At 40.5% G+C, this 22,621-nt stretch overlaps 1 protein-coding gene across 1 annotated transcript in view; it reads left to right on the top strand.

The window, feature by feature from the left end:
• LOC139751558 (uncharacterized) overlaps positions 1-22,621 on the top strand; it is a 346,101-nt gene that overhangs the window by 18,527 nt on the left and 304,953 nt on the right. The window contains exons 5-6 of the mRNA XM_071667109.1: positions 11,363-11,522; positions 21,684-21,815. Of these exons, the coding sequence (XP_071523210.1) occupies positions 11,363-11,522; positions 21,684-21,815 (292 nt within the window). The remainder of the gene's footprint in view (positions 1-11,362; positions 11,523-21,683; positions 21,816-22,621) is intronic.

Raw genomic sequence — 22,621 nt, 5'->3', positions numbered from 1 at the left:
ATACCCATTTTTGCTTTCCGAGATAATGTTCTCGACTTCCACACATTCTTCAAGGCTCCCAGAATTTTCGCCCCCTCCCCCACCCTATGATCCACTTCCGCTTCCATGGTTCCATCCGCTGCCAGATCCACTCCCAGATATCTAAAACACTTCACTTCCTCCAGTTTTTCTCCATTCAAACTCACCTCCCAATTGACTTGACCCTCAACCCTACTGTACCTAATAACCTTGCTCTTATTCACATTTACTCTTAACTTTCTTCTTCCACACACTTTACCAAACTCAGTCACCAGCTTCTGCAGTTTCTCACATGAATCAGCCACCAGCGCTGTATCATCAGCGAACAACAACTGACTCACTTCCCAAGCTCTCTCATCCCCAACAGACTTCATACTTGCCCCTCTTTCCAAAACTCTTGCATTTACCTCCCTAACAACCCCATCCATAAACAAATTAAACAACCATGGAGACATCACACACCCCTGCCGCAAACCTACATTCACTGAGAACCAATCATTTTCCTCTCTTCCTACATACACATGCCTTACATCCTCGATAAAAACTTTTCACTGCTTCTAACAACTTGCCTCCCACACCATATATTCTAACTTTCTAAAATGGGAAACAGAACAAAGCTGATATAAGGTAAATGTCCTTGGAGTTAGGTTGCCAAGTGTTAGTTGGATTAAGTTACGTGATGACGATGAGATGATGATATAGCTGCATCTGCTGTATACTTTGCGTAAGGTTTCCAGGTATTAGTTGATTGATATTAGAAGGTGATGATAGAGTTGATGATATGGCTACATCTGATACTATTGATGTTAAAAAGTAGTGATTCTTTTGTAAGAGATGGCTGTGTTTTTTTTTTTTTAGTAGTATTTATTAATTTTATTATACTTTGCTGCTGTCTCCCATGTTAGCGAGGAAGCGCAAGGAAATAGACGAAAGAATGGCCCAACCTACCCACATACGCATGTATATACTTACACATCCACACATTCACATATACATACCTATACATTACAACGTATACATATATATACATACACAGACATATACATATGTACATAATTCATACTTGCTGCCTTTATTCATTCCCGTCGCCACCCTGCCACACATGAAATGACAACCCCCCTCCCCCCACATGTGCGTGAAGTAGCGCTAGGAAAAGACAACAAAGGCCACATTCGTTCACACTCAGTCTCTAGCAGTCATGTGTAATGCACCGAAACCACAGCTCCCTTTCCACATCCAGTCCCCACAAAACTTTCCATGGTTTACCCCGAATGCTTCACATTCCCTGGTTCAATCCATTGACAGCACGTCGACCCCAGTATACCACATCATTCCAATTCACTCTGTTCCTTGCACGCCTTTCACCCTCCTGCATGTACAGGCCCCGATCGCTCAAAATCTTTTTCACTCCATCTTTCCACCTCCAATTTGGTCTCTCACTTCTCCTCGTACCCTCCACCTCTGACACATATATCTTCTTTGTCAATCTTTCCTCACTCATTCTCTCCATGTGACCAAACCATCTTAAAACACTCTCTTCTGCTCTCTCAACCACACTCTTTTAATTACCGCACATTTCTTTTACCCTTTCATTACTTACTCAGTCAAACCACCTCACACCACAAATTGTCCTCAAACATCTCATTTCCAGCACATCCACCCTCTTCACACCTCTATCTATAGCCCATGCCTGGCAACCATATAACATTGATGGAACCGCTATTCCTTCAAACATACCCATTTTTGCTTATCGAGATTATGTTCTCGCCTTCCACACATTTTTCAATGCTCCCAGAACTTTCGCCCCCTCCACTACCCTGTGGCTCACTTCTGCTTCCATGGTTCCATCTGCTGCCAAATCCACTCCCAGATATCTAAAACACTTCTCTTCCTCCAGTTTTTCTCCATTCAAACTTACCTCCCAGTTGATTTGTCCTTCAACCCTACTGTACCTAATAACCTTGCTCTTATTCACATTTACTCTCAACTTTCTTCTTTCACACTTTTTACCAAACTCAGTCACCAGCTTCTGCAGTTTCTCACCCGAATCAGCCACAAGCACTGTATCATCAGCGAACGACAACTGACTCACTTCCCAAGCCCTCTCATCCACACCAGACTTCATACTTGCCCCTCTTTCCAAAACTCTTGCATTCACCTCCCTAACCACCCCATCCATAAACTAATTAAACAACCATGGAGACATTACGCACCCCTGCCGCAAACTGACATTCACTGAGAACCAGTCACTTTCCTCTCTTCCTACTCGTACACATGCCTTACATCCTCATTAAAAACTTTTCACTGCTTCTAACAACTTGCCTCCCACACCATATATTCTTAATACCTTCCACAGAGCATCTCTATCAAATCTCTCATATGCCTTCTCCTGATCCATAAATGCTACATTCAAATCTATTTGCTTTTCTAAGTATTTCTCACATACATTCTTCAAAGGAAAGACCTGATCCACACTTCCTTTACCACTTTTGAAACTACACTGCTCTTCCCCAATCTGATGCTCTGTACATGCCTTCACCCACTCAATCAGTACCCTTCCATATACTTTCACAGGAATACTCAAGAAACTTATACCTCTGTGATTTGAACACTCACCCTAATCCCCTTTGCCTTTGTACAATGGCACTGTGCATGCATTCCGCCAGTACTCAGGCACCTCACCATGAGCCATACATACATTGAATATCCTTACCAACCAGTCAACAACACAGTCACCCCCTTTTTTTAATAAAATCCACTGCAATGTCATCCAAACCTGCTGCCTTGCCAGATTTCATCTTCCGCAAAGCTTTCACTGCCTCTTCTCTGTTTACCAAATCATTCTCCCGAACCCTCTCACTTTGCACACCACCTCGCCCAAAATACCCTATATCTGCCACTCTATCATCTAACACATTCACCAGACCTTCAAAATACTCAATCCATCTCCTTAAATCACCACCATTTGTTATTACCTCCCCATTAACCCCCGTCACCGATGTTCCCATTTGTTCTCTTGTCTTACGCACTTTATTTACCTCCTTCCAAAGCATCTTTTTATTCTCCCAAAAATTTAATGATACTCACCCCAACTCTTATTTACCCTCTTTTTCACCTCTTGCACCTTTCTCTTGACCTCCTGCCTCTTTCTTTTATACATCTCCCAGTCATTTGCACTATTTCCTGGCAAAAATTGTTCAAATGCCCCTCTCTTCTCTTTCACTAACAATCTTACTTCTTCATCCCACCACTCACTACCCTTTCTAATCTGCCCACCTCCCATGCTTCTCATGCCACAAGCATCTTTTGCGCACACCATCACTGCTTCCCTAAATACATCCCATTCCTCCCCCACTCCCCTCACCTCCTTTGCTTTCAACTTTTTCCATTCTGCACTCAGTCTCTCCTTGTACTTCCTCACACAAGTCTCCTTCCCAAGCTCACTTACTCTCACCTCTCTCTTCACCCCTACATTCTCTCTTCTTTTCTGAGAACCTCTACAAATCTTCACTTTCACCTCCACAAGATAATGATCAGACATCCCTCCAGTTGCACCTCTCAGCACATTAATATCCAGAAGTCTCTCTTTCATGTGCCTATCAATTAACACCTAATCCAATAATGCTTTCTGGCCATCTCTCCTACTTACATACATATACTTATGTATATCTCTCTTTTTAAACCAGGTATTCCCAATCACCATTCCTTTTTCAGCAAACAAATCTACAAGCTCTTCACCATTTTCATTTACAACACTGAACACCCCATGTACACCAATTATTCCCTCAACTGCCACATTACTCACCTTTGCATTCAAATCACCTATCACTATAACCCGGTCTCGTGCATCAAAACCACTAACACACTCACTCAGGAGACCAAATAGGAGGTGGAAGGATGGAGTGAAAAAGATTTTGAGTGTTTGGGGTCTGAACATGCAGGTGCTTAAGATGCGTGCAAGGAACGATGTGGTGTCAATGGACTGAACCAAGGCATGTGAAACGTCTGGGGTTAACCATGGAAAGGTTTGTGGGTCCTGGATTGGGATAGGGAGTTGTGGTTCAGTGTATTACACATGACAAATAGAGACTGAGTGTGAACGAATGTGGCCTGTTTTGTCAGTTTTCTTAGTGCTACCTTTGTGACGCATGGGGTGGCGATGCTGTTTCCTGTTGGGTGGGATGGCACCAGGAATGGATGAAGGTAGGTGAGTATGAATATGTTTATATTCATTGTATTTATTATACTTAGTCGCTGTCTCCCGTGTTAATGAGGTTGCACAAGGAAACAGATGAAAGAATTGCCCAACCCATCCACATACACATGTATATACATAAACACCCACACACACACATATACATGCCTATACATTTCATCGTATACATACATATGCATACATAGACATACACATATATAAACACTGCCTTCATCCATTCCCATGTATATGGCTAGTATGTATATGTATGTTTTTCTTTTTCTTTCAAACTATTCGCCATTTCCCGCATTAGCGAGGTAGCGTTAAGAACAGAGGACTGGGCCTCTGAGGGAATATCTTCACCTGGCCCCCTTCTCTGTTCCTTCTTTTTGTAAAAAAAAAAAAAAACCAAGAGGGGAAGATTTCCAGCCCCCCCGCTCCCTCCCCTTTTAGTCGCCTTATGTGTATGTGGTGTCATGTATATGTGTATATGGGTATGGATGTGTATATTAGTGGATGGGTCTTAATTTGTCTGTTTCCTGGTGCTACCTCGCTGATAAGGGAAACAGATAGGGAGCTGTGGTTTTGGTACATTACACATGACAGCTAGAGATTGAGTGTGAACAAATGTGGCCTTTTTTGTCTGTGTTCGTGGTGCTACCTCGCTGAAGCAGGGGATGGCAATGCTGTTTTCCTGTGGGGCTGGGTAGCGACAGGAATTAATGAAGGCAAACAGGTATGAATATGTACATGTGTATGTATGCAATGTCTGCATGTGTATGTATTTATATGTGTATATGAGTGGATGGGCCATTCTTCGTCTGTTTCCTGGCGTGACCTCGCTGACATGGGAAACGGCAATTATTTATATTAAATCAATAAGTGAATGAATAATATATATTATGCAAGAGTTGAAAAAGGGCAAATGAGAGTTGGGGTGAGAGAGTACCATTATATTTTAGGGAGAATAATAAGATGTTTTGGAAGGAGGTAAGTAACATATGTAAGACGAGAACAAATGGGAACATCAGTGAAGGGAGCAAATAGGGAAGTGATAACATGAAGTGATGGATTAAGGAGGAGATGGATTGAGTATTTTGAAGGTTTGTTGAATGTATTTGATGATAGAGTGGCAGATATAAGGTGCTTTGGTCGGGGGGGGTGTTCAAAGTGAGAGGGCCAGGGAGAATGGTTTGGTGAAGAGAGAAGAGGTAGTGAAAGCTTTGCAGAAGAAGAAATCCAGCAAGGCAGTGGGTTTGGATGGTATTGCAGTGGTTGGTGAGGATATTCAGTGTATGTGTAGACCATGGTGAAGTGCCAGAGGATTGGCAGAATGCATGCATACTGCCATTGTACAAAGGCAAAAGGGACAAAGGTGAGTGTTCAATTTACATAGGCATAAGTTTGTTGAGTATTTCTGGAAAATTATATGGGAGGGTATTGATTGAAAGGGTGAAGGCAAGTACAGAGCATCAGACTGGGGAAGATCAGTGTGGTTCCTGAAGTGGTAGAGGATGTTTGGATGTTCCTACACGTACACATCAGGGGAGACACAAGAGAGAAATATAAGTCAGTTGATATACATCGAAGAGACGAAGCTAGGATGCCATTTGATAAACATGTGATTGTCCAAAACATACAACGAGCATTCACAAACTTATCATTTTACAAATTTTATCAACAATAAAGTTATCTAATTTGTATAGACCATCACTGATATTAAGATTATAATTCTTTGTGCATTTAATAATAGAAGATTGAATGATATTTCTCATGGTAATAGAGTTAGTTAATAACTGAGATGGCATTACTCCAGTCAATACAATGATCATAGTTTTTAACGTGATTAAACAAGGCATTTGATTCTTGTCCCGTTCTTATACTATATTTATGTTGCTTAAGTCCAACAGAAAGATCCTTACCAGTCTGACCAACATGAAATTTATCACAATTTCCACAAGGCACTTTATAGATGCATCCAAGAGAATTTTCTGGTGATAGGTGAGAAAGAATACTTCCCACGCATTCCTCATGTGTCGTAGAAGGCGACTAAAGGGTACGGGAGTGGGGGCTGGAAACCCTCCCCTCCTTGTATTTTAACTTTCTAAAAGGGGAAACAGAAGAAGGAGTCATGTGGGGAGTGCTCATCCTCCTCAAAGGCTCAGATTGGGGTGTCTAAATGTGTGTGGATGTAACAAAGATGAGAAAAAAGGAGAGATAGATAGTATGTTTGAGGAAAGGAACCTGGATGTTTTGGCTCTGAGTGAAACGAAGCTCAAGGGTAAAGGTGAAGAGTGGTTTGGGAATGTCTTGGGGTTAGTGAGAGGACAAGAGCAAGGGAAGGAGTAGCACTACTCCTAAAACAGGAGTGGTGGGAGTATGTGATAGAGTGTAAGAAAGTAAACTCTAGATTGATATGGGTAAATCTGAAAGTGGATGTAGAGATATGGGTAATTATTGGTGCATATGCACCTGGGCATGAGAAGAAAGATAATGAGAGGCAAGTGTTTTGGGAGCAGCTGAGTGAGTGTGTTAGTAGTTTTGATGCACGAGACTGGGTTATAGTGATGGGTGATTTAAATGCAAAGGTGAGTAATGTGGCAGTTGAGGGAATAATTGGTGTACATGGGGTGTTCAGTGTTGTAAATGGAAATGGTGAAGAGCTTTTAGATTTGTGTGCTGAAGAAGGAGTGGTGATTGGGAATTCCTGGTTTAAAAAGAGAGATATACATAAGTATACGTATGTAAGTAGGAGAGATGGCCAAAGAGTGTTATTGGATTACGTGTTAATTGATAGGCGCACGAAAGAGAGACTTTTGGATGTTAATGTGCTGAGAGGTGCAACTGGAGGGATGTCTGATCATTATCTTGTGGAGGCGAAGGTGAAGATTTGTAGAGGTTTTCAGAAAAGAAGAGAGAATGTTGGGGTGAAAAGAGTGGTGAGAGCATGTGAGCTAGGGAAGGAGACTTGTGTGAGGAAGTACCAGGAGAGACTGAGTACAGAATGGAAAAAGGTGAGAACAAAGGAGGTGAGGGGAGTGGGGGAGGAATGGGATGTATTTAGGGAAGCAGTGATGGCTTGCACAAAAGATGCTTGTGGCATGAGAAGTGTGGGAGGTGGGCAGATTAGAAAGGGTAGTGATTGGTGGGATGAAGAAGTAAGATTATTAGTGAAAGAGAAGAGAGAGGCATTTGGACGATTTTTGCAGGAAAATAATGCAAATGAGTGGGAGATGTATAAAAGAAGGAGGCAGGAGGTCAAGAGAAAGGTGCAAGAGGTGAAAAAGAGGGCAAATGAGGGTTGGGGCGAGAGAGTATCATTAGATTTTAGGGAGAATAAAAAGATGTTCTAGAAGGAGGTAAATACAGTGCATAAGACAAGGAAACAAATGGGAACTTCAGGGAAGGAGACTAATGGGGAGGTGATAACAAGTAGTGGTGATGTGAGAAGGAGATAGAGTGTGTATTTTGAAGGTTTTTTGAATGTGTTTGATGATAGAGTGGCAGATATAGGGTGTTTTGGTCGAGGTGGTGTGCAAAGTGAGAGGGTTAGGGAGAATGATTTGGTAAACAGAGAATAGGTAGTAAAAGCTTTGCTGAAGATGAAAGTCAGCAAGGCAGTGGGTATGGATGGTATTGCAGTGAAATTTATCAAAAAATGGGGTGACTGTATTGTTGACTGGTTGGTAAGGTTATTTAATATATGTATGACTCATGGTGAGGTGCCTGAGGATTGGCAGAATGCGTGCATAGTGCCATTGTACAAAGGCAAAGGGTATAAAAGTGAGTACTCAAATTACAGAGGTATAAGTTTGTTGAGTATTCCTGGTAAATTATATGGGAGGGTATTGACTGAGAGGGTGAAGGCATGTACAGAGCATCAGATTGGGGAAGAGCAGTGTGGTTTCAGAAGTGGTAGAGGATGTGTGGATCAGGTGTTTGCTTTGAAGAATGTATGTTAGAAATACTTAGAAAAGCAAATGGATTTGTATGTAGCATTTATGGATCTGGAGAAGGCATATGATAGAGTTGATAGAGATGCTCTGTGGAAGGTATTAAGAATATACGGTGTGAGAGGCAAGTCATTAGAAGCAGTGAAAAGTTTTTATTGAGGATGTAAGGCATGTGTACGTGTAGGAAGAGAGGAAAGTGATTGGTTCTCAGTGAATGTGGGTTTACGGCAGGGGTGTGTGATGTCTTCATGGTTGTTTAATTTGCTTATGGATGGGGTTGTTAGGGAGGTGAATGCAAGAGTTTTGGAAAGAGGGGCAAGTATGCAGTCTGTTATGGATGAGAGAGCTTGGGAAGTGAGTCAGTTGTTGTTCGCTGATGATACAGTGCTGGTGGCTGATTTGTGTGAGAAACTGCAGAAGCTGGTGACTGAATTTGGTAAAGTGTGTGAAAGGAGAAAGCTGAGAGTAAATGTGAATAAGAGCAGGGTTATTAGGTACAGTAAGTTTGAGGGTCAAGTCAATTGGGAGGTAAGTTTGAATGGAGAAAAACTGGAGGAAGTGAAGTGTTTTAGATATCTAGGAGTGGATTTGGCAGTAGATGGAACCATGGAAGCAAAAGTGAATCATAAGGTAGGGGAGGGGGCGAAAGTTCTGGGAGTGTTGAAGAATGTGTGGAAGTCGAGAACATTATCTTGGAAAGCAAAAATGGGTATGTTTGAAGGAATGGTGGTTCCAACAATGTTATATGGTTGCGAGGCATGGGCTATGGATAGAGCTGTGTGGAGGAGGGTGGATGTGCTGGAAATGAGATGTTTGAGGACAATATGTGGTGTGAGATGGTTTGATTGAGTAAGTAATGTAAGGGTAAGAGAGACGTGTGGTAATAAAAAGAGTGTGGTTGAGAGAGCAGAAGAGGGTGTTTTGAAATGGTTTGGTCACATGGAGAGAATGAGTGAGGAAAGATTGACCAAGAGGATATATGTGTCAGAGGTGGAGGGAATAAGGAGAAGTGGAAGTCCAAAGTGGAGGTGGAAAGATGGAGTGAAAAAGATTTTGAGTTATCGGGGCCTTAACATGCAGGAGGGTGAAAGGCATGCAAGGAATAGTGAATTGGAACGATGTGGTATATCGGGGTCAACGTGCTGTCAATGGATTGAACCAGGCATGTGAAGCGTCTGGGGTAATCCATGGAAAGTTCTGTGGGGCCTGGTTGTGGAAAGGGAGCTGTGGTTTCGGTGCATTATTACATGACATCTAGAGAATGAGTGTGAACGAATGTGGCTTTTGTCTTTTCCTAGTGCTACCTCTTGCACATAAGGGGGGAGGGGGTTGTTATTTCATGTGTGGCAGGTTGGCGATGTGAATGAATAAAGGCAGACTATGAATTATGTACATGTGTATATATGTTTATGTCTGTGTGTGTGTATATACATATGTATACGTTGAGATGTATAGGTATGTATATGTGTGTGTGTGTGGACGTGTATGTTTATACATGTTTATGTGGGTGGAGTGGGCGATTCTTTCATCTGTTTCCTTGCGCTACCTCACTAACACGGGAGACAGCGACAAAGCAAAATATATATATTATATGATATCCTGATTAAGATATTCTTTATAGTATTATTGTTGCTAAAGGCAACATTTACATTAAAGGATTTAAGCAACATGGGAAGTAAAGTGAAATTATTATTAAAAGGGAGAACTAAAAGATTGCATGATCCATAGGCAAGGAAACAAGTTTAAGTTTAGCATATACAGAAAACCCACCAATGTATGCTCATATATCCATTATTACTCATCTCAACATGACAAGAGTTAAATTATCATCATTTCAATCTATGTTCCTTAGGGCATTACGTATTTGCAGTCCAGAGTTTATTTATGATGAGTTTCAGAAGATGTATTCTATTGGATCTAAGTTAAAGTACCCTAGATCTTTCATTGATATATCCCTTAAGGTAGCAAAGAAATCATTTTATAGAGTTGAGCCATTGACACCAAGAATCTTTTAGTTCTCCCTCTTAATAATATTATCACTTTACTTCCCATGTTGCTTAGATCCTTTAATGTAAATTGCCTTTAGCAACAATAATACTAAAAAGAATATCTTAATCAGGAATTCACCAGAAAATTCTCTTGGATGCATCTATGAAGTGCCTTGTGGAAATTGTGATAAATTTTATGTTGGTCAGACTGGTAAGGATCTTTCTGTTAGACTTAAGCAACATAAATATGGTATAAGAACGGGACAAGAATCAAATGCCTTGTTTAATCACTGTAAAAACTATGATCATTGTATTGACTGGAGTAATGCCATCTCAGTTATTACCTCTCACTCTATTACCAAGAGAAATATTGAATCTTCTATTATCAAATTCACAAAGAATTATAATCTTATTATTAGTGATGGTCTATACAAATTAGATAACTATATTGTTGATAAAATTTGTAAAATGATAAGTTTATGAATGCTCGTTGTATGTTTTGGACAATCACATGTTTACCAAATGGCATCCTAGCTTCGTCTCTTCGATGTATATCAACTGACTTATATTTCTCTCTTGTGTCTCCCCTGATGATGTGATTATTACATGAAAGTGCACTTTGGAACTTATCATGTTTCATTTTCCCCGTGGACTCATAGGAATATATGTATATATGTGTATATGAGAGGATGGGTCATTCTTCGTCTGTTTCCTGGCGCTATCTCGCCAATGAGGAAAAGAGCATTTAAGTATAATAATAAAGAATATATATTTACAGTTAGTCCCTGATGTGATAAGCATCAGATCAATTGTATCCCTGAATGAGGGAATGAGGTTGTAGGAGAAGAATAGACATGGGACTCCATCCCAGCCAAGATGACTTCAGCGATGTGGCAGCACAGCTGGAGGCATCCCAGCCACTGAAGCATTCCAAGTCTCAAGGAATGACACTTTAAAAACTAAATAAGGAAGATTTGAGTCTCCCCCAAAGTTCTAGATTTAGCTGTCAAGATGGAGAGAGGGTATACATATCCATTTGGAAAGTTGTTATTCCAAGATGAGGAGGGAATGAATATGCATCATTGCAAGTGAAAGATGAAAGCTTGTGAAAAGCTTTGTGCCTTAATTTAGTCATAATATGAACAGTTTGGTCATACATTTTGATGATTTTTCATAATCATAACTTATTCATCCTGATTATACCATAGAAGTGGGTTCCTGCAGCTGGATGAAGGCATGGTAACAGTGAATCAAGCTGGAGGTGACAGTAGCCAAGGTGGAGTGATTCTGGCTAGTGCTGGGGATTACCTTACACAAAAAGATGGAACTATCCCGCAGTTTGCTTCTCTTAACATTGTTGATGGTCAGGTGAGTTGGTATTATGTTAGTTCCCCTTCTGATAGCACAAGTGATGTGTAACATCTCATAATTTTCATTTTTTTTTGGACATATACACTATATCTCACAATACTGCAGTGTGCTCCATACAGATATTTTTCAAAAGGAGCAGCAGTGGTGAATATGTATGCACTCCATTTCTCTTCACCTTCTTCCTTTATTTCTTTTAATTTGCCAACCACTTCTTTATTAGAGTCTGTGTTTCTTCCTCATATCCCTATTCCAGCTTTTATCACCTGTAATTATAGATTCATTTTATAACAGCCTGCTACTTCTCCTAAGTATCTTTCATCCACAGAGAGTACCACAGACTGTACTGATATCATAGATGGGAACCTCTAGTACTGTCCATTCTGTAGAAGTATTTTCTTATAGTTAATTAGGAATGCAGTGTAGTAATTAAGATAGTAATGGTTACAGCGAGAGAGACTCCTGGCTGAAGCCAAAGGATAACAATCACTTTAGGTGGCTGTGACCAAAATGTAAAATTTCAGGGTAAGTGGCAGAGTGGAAATTCTTAGGGTTCATTGAAACACAAGTAAAAGCTGTGTATTATAATTGCAGTACAAAACCTGTGTACACACACAAACACTGAAGTGAAAAAAGAAACACAACCACAATGACTCCCTACATTAGAGGAGGCAACAGATCCTCCAACAGAGAGATAACACATGCTGTTTAACCCTAGCCATGTGCTGCAGTCTAGAACAACAATATGCTATGAAGCTGTATGATAAGGAATCACACTATCACAGAATAATTGGCATAGGTCATGAAGTTCTCCTTTAGATTTTCTTTCCAATCGTATGGATTTAATTTTTTCATGTTATATGAAAAATGCATTTATCCTTTTAGTTTCAGAAATATTCACATAACAGTAAATAAGAAAGTATTTCATCCAATACTAGTGCTCTTTTTTATATTGAAGGCTCCAGTCTGGAAAAAGTCCTCATCAAGGCAAGGCCTTAATTGAAATGTAGAAAGAATTATGAAAAGGAAAAAGAAGAGACACGGAAGAGTATTTCCAAATTATGGAGGAAGTGAGAAACCTGTCGTTTGAAATGTGTCAGATCACATTTCATGGGAAAGACATGAGAAGGTACTGACTTCCAAAGCTTTAAGGTATAGGGAAAGAAATGGTTATCAAAATGGCCCACCCTTGAGTTGCTGAAAGCCACACAGTAATCATGTGATACACCTGCTTGACTATCACATGTTCTAGCTAGTGTTGGGGTCACACGAGCAGCCAGCTCTTGGGAGCAAAATCCGAAGTAATACCTATAAAAGAGGGAAAGTGAACCATCATTTCAGCATAGGGCAAGCTGTTCAAGTTCTGAAGTTAGCTTAGGAGAGTTTATGGTATTAGTTGAACTGCTTTTGACTCAACTCTGTCAAGTAAGGATGCAGAGCTAGAACCATCTCAGATGTGAGAGCAGTACTCTATACAAAGATGAAATAATCCTTTGTATAAATGGAGCAACTGCTTAGAAGAAAAGAAATTTCAACATCTAAACAGGACTCCCAGTTTCTTAGAGGCATATTTAGCTTTATCTATAATGTGGGGTTTCTAAGAAAGTGTATATGTTACAGTAATACTTAGTATATTCATTGAGCCAAGAGGTGGAATTATAGAACCATTAAAGGAGAGAAGAGAGTTGTGAAGATTTTTGAAAAAGAGATGGGCAAAAACTGGGTCTTGGAAGCATTAGAATTAACTAGATTTCATCTTCCCCTTTGAGATATCTGTCCATGTATGAGTTTATTGAGGAAGTTATGTCGAGATGAGATGCAGATTGCGTTAGAGAAGAGGGAGCAGAATTGAAGGATGTGGATGAATGCAGTGTTGAGTTAGCATATGAGTGCACTCTGTTATTTGTGGAAAAGAGGAAATCATTTATAAAAAGGAAGGAATGTGTAGGATGACAGGACAGAACCTTAAGGGACTCTGCTGTTGATGGAGAAAGGTGAGGGGGCTGATCCATCAACAACCACAGTGATAGATTTGCCAGAGAAGAAGCTAGATATGAAGAGCAAAGTGAGGGAGGGAAGCCAGAAGAGGGGAGTATAGAGATGAGACCCAGATGCCACACCATGTCAAAAGCTTTCAATATGTCAAAAGCATCTACAGAAGACTCCAAAATCTTTTAGGGATGATGACAAGACAATAGTAAGATAGGAAAGAATATCACCAGTGGATCTAGCTTTACAGAGGCCACACTGGTGATCACAGAGAAAATTGTGAGAACCAAGGTGTTTATGGGATTTAAGGAAGAATTCAGAAGTTTTGGATATGGTTGATGTCAAAGCAACAGGACAATAGGTAGAAAGATCATAAAGGTTACCCTTCTTAGGGGTGAGATGTATCAATGCATGCTTCCAAGAAGAAGGAAAAGTTTTGGTTTTAAGCAGACATGGACCTGATGAGCAAGCACAGGTGCAAGTTTAGAGGCACACTCTTTCAGAACACAGAGATGGATGCCTTCAGGACCATAAGTCTTACTTGTGTCCTGAGAGAGAAGTGCTTTTCAGACAGTCAAAAAGAAATTATGGGGAGGGGCATAGGATTAGCAAGAGGAGCATCAGGGGTTGAAATAATGTTAAGAGTCATCCATGGTGGAGTTAGAGAAGTGGGAACTAAAGAGAGTTGCATTGTTAGTGGGAGGCAGCTATAGTGCCATCAGAATGGAAAAGTGAAGGAAAGTTAGAGTGACAGAAGTTGTTAGTGATGCCCTTAGCTGTAGACCAGAAAGACTTATCAGCGGATGATGAGGAGAGACTGTTGCACTTCCTTAAAATAAAGGAATGCTGTGCCTCATTGATACATACTTGCAATGATCAAGGGCAGTGATAAAAGCTGAATGGGAGTCAAGGGAAGGAGAGTTTTTCAGAGCTTGATATACCTGATCACTTGCCTGAATGGCCTAAGAACAAGAACGGTTAAACCATGGATTGCCAGAAAAGGTCATCTTGGAGGGAGAGGGGATAAAAGCCTCCATTTCCACAAGAAAAGCCTCTGTTATGTGTTTGACAGAGACAGGTGCATCATCACATTAAAGACATCAATTCACCCAAGGAAAGTTAGAAAAGAATTTATGTAAATTATTCTAGTCAGCATTGTTGAGGTATCAATATTTATACTTAGAAGATGAGAGTGTGATCAAGTAAACCAATTGGGGCAAGACTGTGTAGTTTTACCAGGATAGATTAGAGGTGAAAAACAGATCCAAAATATTGGGAGAGTGGTCAGTTGGTCAGGAATATTGGTAGGATGGGAGATGATTTGCACTAGATCATTGAAAATGGAGAACATGTGGGCCTCAGTCCCTCCACCATCCATATGGGAGGAATTCAGTCATTCCCTGTGGTGAATGTTGAAATCCCTTGGGTAAAGGATCTCAGCTTATGGGTGAAAGGATGCCACAGTCTTATAGCAGGAGTTTTGGTAGTCAGAGAGAGATATGAATATTTAGGTTTATGAAATTTGTAGAATTAAGAGAGCAATAGGAAGAACAGAGGAAAATTGTGGTAGTTGGGAGACAGCCCTTGAGCCACGTTAACATCAGAGTTTGGGGACTAAAGGCCAGTAAGGTGTGAAACAGATGTGTCGATGTTACAGTAAACACAAACACTACCTTTGAGCCAGAATTGTGAGTGGGTATTATAGTTGGATATAAAAAGAGGCTAGTGAGAACATCATTAGACAATTCAGGCTCACAGAGAAGTCCTATGCAGATGGTGTACACTAGAAGAGAGGTTGCTAGAATGACCACGAATGTTGGTATAGTGAATAGAAAAAGAGGAAGGTCTAAAAGAATGAGAAAGGTCTTAGGAGAGGCTGATACTACCACTGTCTGAGCCCTTCCTATCATTGACAGTACAGTCAGGTGTCTTGGCACCCTGTTATGCTAGGGACTTGGGGCCATAGATTTGCTGGACTCAATCATGATTGTACGTAAAACATTTAAACAGATGGGAGGTGGCAAGATGACTTATGTGATGAACATAAGCCAGGTATGAGTAGGTGTATGGTGCTTTTAAGAAATGGCAAGACTAGCCCAGTAGCCCCAATTTGATGAGGCAGAAAGTAAGACCAGCAATCTTAACATGTAGAGTGCAAGATGGTTCTGGGCACCACTTATGCCCCTATGATTAATGTTTAATGTTTGGAAGTCTAATAGGGGTGTCAGCATAACTCTGAAGAGTGTGGGAGAAAGGCGTGAATATTAAGTGCGTCGCTGCAAAGCATGTTTATTCTGTATTTTATCTATACCAAAAACTGATTACTTTTTATTATTGTGTATTATTATCATATATGATAAATCCTGCTGTGATGAATGTGATTCGTTAACTTTTTTTCATGACAGCAAAATCATAAAAGTTTTTAAATAACTATCTTCACCAGTCAGATGTAATACAGGTTGTACCTCTCTAATCCAGCAGTCTGTGGTCTGGTAACTCCCGTGTTTTGGCACATTTTGAATCTGTTGCCATTAGTTTGTGGATCTGCCACCAGGGTGGTGCTGTTAGCAGTGCTAAGGTGCCAAAATCTGTATCAACTGCAGCTGAGCTAATTAACAATCCTGTTAATTTCTTATATTCATTTTTTTGCTGAAAATAAAAGCCAAAAAAGTTTAAAATTTTGGAAAACTTTGAAGTAGACAGTGCACTTATAAAGTGGTTTAAGCTCCAGGTGATGAAGGCGTAAGCATTTCTGGGGAGATGCTTATGGAGCACGCCAGTTTTTCATAAAGAACTTAAGCTAGACAGTGACTGTGAATATTTGTAAGTTTAAGTAGAGACATAGAATTTCAGTACATAGTGTGTGCAGTGAAAAGCATGGTGCTGACATGGAAGCTTGTAGTGTAAGGTCATATTAAAAGAATCGATAAAAACTCAAATTCTCTATTAAACAACCAGCAGCAATATGTACAGGACGATAGGGAGCATACAAACCAACTGTCTGGCTGGGACTGATGCAGCGCTGGCTGGCTGCCTTGAGGATAACAACTAAAGAACAATAGTAGCAGGAGTTGACCAAAGCCAACAACCAACCTATAGTCATTTGTTACATTAACTACTTGTCACAAAGCTGCGCAAAAGTTTGTAGATGAATTTGCACAACTAGTGGCAGCGGAAAACTTAGCCCCAGAACAAGTGTATAAGGTTGATAAATCTGCCCTGTATTGGCTTCATATGCCATGGAAAACCCTTGCTCAAGATATTGAGGAGTATCCATCTGGGGGTACTTCTGATATTTTCTGATGTAATAATAAAAACCTTGTTTGGAAGCGTCATATGCCATGAAAAACCCTTGAGTGTGAACGAATGTGGCCTTTGTTGTCTTTTCCTAGCACTACCTTGCGCACTTGAGGGGGGAAGGGGTTGTTATTTCATGTGTGGCAGGGTGGCGATGGGAATGAATAAAGGCAGACAGTATGAATTATGCACATGTGTATATATGTATATGTCTGTGTGTGTATATATATGTGTACATTGAGATGTATAGGTATGTATATTTGCATGTGTGGACGTGTATGTATATACATGTGTATGGGGGTGGGTTGGGCCATTTTCTTTCGTCTGTTTCCTTGCGCTACTTCGCAAACGCGGGAGACAGCGACAAAGCAAAATGATAAAAAATAATAATAATAATAATATATATATATATATTTTTTTTTTTTTTTTTATACTTTGTCGCTGTCTCCCGCGTTTGCGAGGTAGCGCAAGGAAACAGACGAAAGAAATGGCCCAACCCCCCCCCATACACATGTATATACATACGTCCACACACGCAAATATACATACCTACACAGCTTTCCATGGTTTACCCCAGACGCTTCACACGCCTTGATTCAATCCACTGACAGCACGTCAACCCCGGTATACCACATCGGTCCAATTCACTCTATTCCTTGCCCTCCTTTCACCCTCCTGCATGTTCAGGCCCCGATCACACAAAATCTTTTTCACTCCATCTTTCCACCTCCAATTTGGTCTCCCTCTTCTCCTCATTCCCTCCACCTCCGACACATATATCCTCTTGGTCAATCTTTCCTCGCTCATTCTCTCCATGTGCCCAAACCATTTCAAAACACCCTCTTCTGCTCTCTCAACCACGCTCTTTTTATTTCCACACATCTCTCTTACCCTTACGTTACTTACTCGATCAAACCACCTCACACCACACATTGTCCTCAAACATCTCATTTCCAGCACATCCATCCTCCTGCGCACAACTCTATCCATAGCCCACGCCTCGCAACCTTACAACATTGTTGGAACCACTATTCCTTCAAACATACCCATTTTTGCTTTCCGAGATAATATTCTCGACTTCCACACATTCTTCAAGGCTCCCAAAATTTTCGCCCCCTCCCCCACCCTATGATCCACTTCCGCTTCCATGGTTCCATCCGCTGCCAGATCCACTCCCAGATATCTAAAACACTTCACTTCCTCCAGTTTTTCTCCATTCAAACTCACCTCCCAATTGACTTGACCCTCAACCCTACTGTACCTAATAACCTTGCTCTTATTCACATTTACTCTTAACTTTCTTCTTCCACACACTTTACCAAACTCAGTCACCAGCTTCTGCAGTTTCTCACATGAATCAGCCACCAGCGCTGTATCATCAGCGAACAACAACTGACTCACTTCCCAAGCTCTCTCATCCCCAACAGACTTCATACTTGCCCCTCTTTCCAAAACTCTTGCATTTACCTCCCTAACAACCCCATCCATAAACAAATTAAACAACGATGGAGACATCACACACCCCTGCCGCAAACCTACATTCACTAAGAACCAATCACTTTCCTCTCTTCCTACACGTACACATGCCTTACATCCTCGATAAAAACTTTTCACTGCTTCTAACAACTTGCCTCCCACACCATATATTCTTAATACCTTCCACAGAGCATCTCTATCAACTCTATCATATGCCTTCTCCAGATCCATAAATGCTACATACAAATCCATTTGCTTTTCTAAGTATTTCTCACATACATTCTTCAAAGCAAACACCTGATCCACACATCCTCTACCACTTCTGAAACCACACTGCTCTTCCCCAATCTGAAGCTCTGTACATGCCTTCACCCTCTCAATCAATACCCTCCCATATAATTTACCAGGAATACTCAACAAACTTATACCTCTGTAATTTGAGCACTCACTCTTATCCCCTTTGCCTTTGTACAATGGCACTATGCACGCATTCCGCCAATCCTCAGGCACCTCACCATGAGTCATACATACATTAAATAACCTTACCAACCAGTCAACAATACAGTCACCCCCTTTTTTAATAAATTCCACTGCAATACCATCCAAACCTGCTGCCTTGCCGGCTTTCATCTTCTGCAAAGCTTTTACTACCTCTTCTCTGTTTACCAAATCATTTTCCCTAACCCTCTCACTTTGCACACCACCTCGACCAAAACACCCTATATCTGCCACTCTATCATCAATCACATTCAACAAACCTTCAAAATACTAACTCCATCTCCTTCTCACATCACCACTACTTGTTATCACCTCCCCATTTGCGCCCTTCACTGAAGTTCCCATTTGCTCCCTTGTCTTACGCACTTTATTTACCTCCTTCCAAAACATCTTTTTATTCTCCCTAAAATTTAATGATACTCTCTCACCCCAACTCTCATTTGCCCTTTTTTTCAGTGAATGTAGGTTTGCGGCAGGGGTGTGTGATGTCTCCATGGTTGTTTAATTTGTTTATGGATGGGGTTGTTAGGGAGGTGAATGCAAGAGTTTTGGAAAGAGGGGCAAGTATGAAGTCTGTTGGGGATGAGAGAGCATGGGAAGTGAGTCAGTTGTTGTTCGCTGATGATACAGCGCTGGTGGCTGATTCATGTGAGAAACTGCAGAAGCTGGTGACTGAGTTTGGTAAAGTGTATGAAAGAAGAAAGTTAAAAGTAAATGTGAATAAGAGCAAGGTTATTAGGTACAGTAGGGTTGAGGGTCAAGTCAATTGGGAGGTAAGTTTGAATGGAGAAAAACTGGAGGAAGTAAAGTGTTTTAGATATCTGGGAGTGGATCTGGCAGCAGATGGAACCGTGGAAGCGTAAGTAAATCATAGGGTGGGGGAGGGGGCGATAATCCTGGGAGCCTTGAAGAATGTGTGGAAGTCGAGAACATTATCTCGGAAAGCAAAAATGGGTATGTTTGAAGGAATAGTGGTTCCAACAATGTTGTATGGTTGCGAGGCGTGGGCTATGGATAGAGTTGTGCGCAGGAGGGTGGATGTGCTGGAAATGAGATGTTTGAGGACAATATGTGGTGTGAGGTGGTTTGATCGAGTAAGTAATGTATATCCTCTTGGTCAATCTTTCCTCACTCATTCTCTCGATGTGACCGAACCATTTCAAAACACCCTCTTCTGCTCTCTCAACCACACTCTTTTTATTACCACACATCTCTCTTACCCTATTATTACTTACTCGATCAAACCACCTAACACCACATATTGTCCTCAAACATCTCATTTCCAGCACATCCACCCTCCTGCGCGCAACTATATCCATAGCCCACGCCTCGCAACCATACAACATTGTTGGAACCACTATTCCTTCAAACATACCCATTTATGCTTTCCGAGATAATGTTCTCGACTTCCACACATTCTTCTACGCTCCCAGAATTTTCGCCCCCTCCCCCACCCTATGATTCACTTCCGGGAGGGTAAAATTATATTGAGAGGGTAAAAGCATGTATCAGATTGGAGAAGAGCAGTATGGTTTCAGAAGTGGTAGAGGATGTATGGATCAGGTGTTCACTTTGAAAAATGTATGTGAGAAATACTTAGAAAAACAGATGGATTTGCATGTAGCATTTATGGATCTGAAGAAGGTATATGATAGGGTTGATAGAGATGCTTTGTGGAAGGTATTAAGAGTGGTGTGGGAAGTAAGTTGTTAGAAGCAGTGAAAAGTTTTTATTAAGGATGTAAGGCATGTGTACGAGTAGGAAGAGAGGAAAGTGATTAGTTCCCAGTGAATGTAGGTTTGTGGCAGGGGTTCGTAATGTCTCCATGGTTGTTTGATTTGTTTATGGATGGTGGTGGTTAGGGAGGTGAATGCAAGAGTTTTGGAGAGAGGGGCAAGTATGTAGTCTGTTGTGGATGAGAGGGCTTGGGAAGTGAGTCAGTTGTTGTTCGCTGATGATACAGGGCTGGTGGCTGATTCATGTGAGAAACTGCAGAAGTTGGTGACTGAGTTTGGTAAAGTATGTGAAAGAAGAAAGCTGAGGGGCAAGTAAATTGGAATGTAAGTTTGAATGGAGAAAAACTAGAAGTGAAGTGTTTTAGATGTCTGGGAGTGGATTTAGAAGCAGATGGAACCATGGAAGTGGAAGTGAGCCACAGGGTTGGGGAGGGAGCGAAGGTCGTGGGAGTGTTGAAGAATGTGTGGAAGGCAAGAATGTTGTCTCGGAGAGCAAAAATGGGTATGTTTGAAGGAATAGTGGTTCCAACAAAGTTACCTTATTGCGAGGCATGAGCTATAGATTTCCATGTATGTGTGTGTCTAACATCTTTAGATAGAAACAAGATACAGAAATAAAGCGCCATAATGGTACATTATATTTTCTGGTGTGTTTTTGAAATATGGGCATAGAAATAAACTGGTTATTAGAGCAGTAAGAGATATCTTTCTGAGAGAATAATGGTTCAAGAAAAGTGTATAGAGTAAAGTATTTTGAGGTTCATGGTATTTATGGAATTCTGAAAGTATTTGGTGAACATTAAATAGTGTCCTTTTTGTTATATAGCACGGGCATAATAAAGAAATAGAAGGATTCATTACATTTTTATGTAAATAGGACTGTGTGTTGGTAGGAGATAGTAGAAGGAAAGTGTGTGTATGATCCTGTGGGAGAAAGGGTGGAATAACTATTTAGAATAATTAAATGAATATTTAATGACGAAGGATTTTAGAGGTGCTTCTTTAGGCCATCTTACCACAAATTGTATGTGGAAACAACAAATTGAATACTTCTTGGTGACTTTTTATAGCATCTTTGTGAAGTTCTATATTTTAAGTTTTTTCTTTTTTTGTCAAGATTTCATGTTACACCACATTATTAAAACCATTTTCTTTTTTTTTTTAGATGGTTTTAACTGCCACTGAAACTGGTGTTGATGATACAGTGACTCTAGAGGGAGACAGCCTCATAAATTCAGCATTAACCTCACAGGAAACAATCTTACCTACACAGATACCTATTTCTATCAAGAAAGAAGTAAGTTGTTAAGTTTGAAAAATATACATTTATCTTTCTTACTTATCTCAGTGGACTTGTCTCATTTTGATGTACTGTAAGTGACATAAGACTGTTTTCTCTTTCATTTTGATATCAAATGCAGTTCAATAATTTTGTAACCATTTGTAGGCCTGGTGATCCTTGTAGTGCAAAGTATCATGGCACTAGTTAGAGATTTACCAAGACATTATCTGATTTAGGAGAATTTGAGGATATATGGAGACAAGGCATGATGCTTGTCTGAGAAGATGGAAATAGGTCTAGATGTTTATTGGCAATTGTAAGAAAGCTACTTGGATAGTATACCACCATCCCTGAGTGTCCATAATTAGGCATAAGTAGGAGGGTATGAAAACAGACTTCTGACATGAAAACTCTCAAAGAATACTTATATTTTTTGTCATTTTGCTATGGGAAATGGATTTCCTTCCAAATATCAGAGCAGGGCTTATTTTTCATCCTAAATAAGATTCTGCAGTTGAAATATTGTTTAGATGCCATTATGACAAGTAATTATGCATTGAAATCATTATGTGTTTTAAATGTTTCATGAGTATTTCCTTCATACTTATTGAGTATCTCCCCATATATTATCAAAGGCAATATCACTTTTGCTTTTAGAACTTTTTCATCTCTCCTTTGGCCTAGATTACCATCTGCAGATGTTTAGGCATGCAATTAGGAAGGTTCCTAAAGTATTCTAGGTCTATATTTGGGGCCCATAGGGTTTTGACTGAATGAGGTGAGGCACTTACGAAATATTGCTGGAAGCAGCTGCTTAACAG

Source organism: Panulirus ornatus, chromosome 11 (assembly GCF_036320965.1).
Source record: "Panulirus ornatus isolate Po-2019 chromosome 11, ASM3632096v1, whole genome shotgun sequence".
Lineage (NCBI taxonomy): Eukaryota > Metazoa > Arthropoda > Malacostraca > Decapoda > Palinuridae > Panulirus > Panulirus ornatus.
Note: the sequence above shows the minus strand (reverse complement) of the source record. Positions and strands in the feature narration are given on the sequence as shown.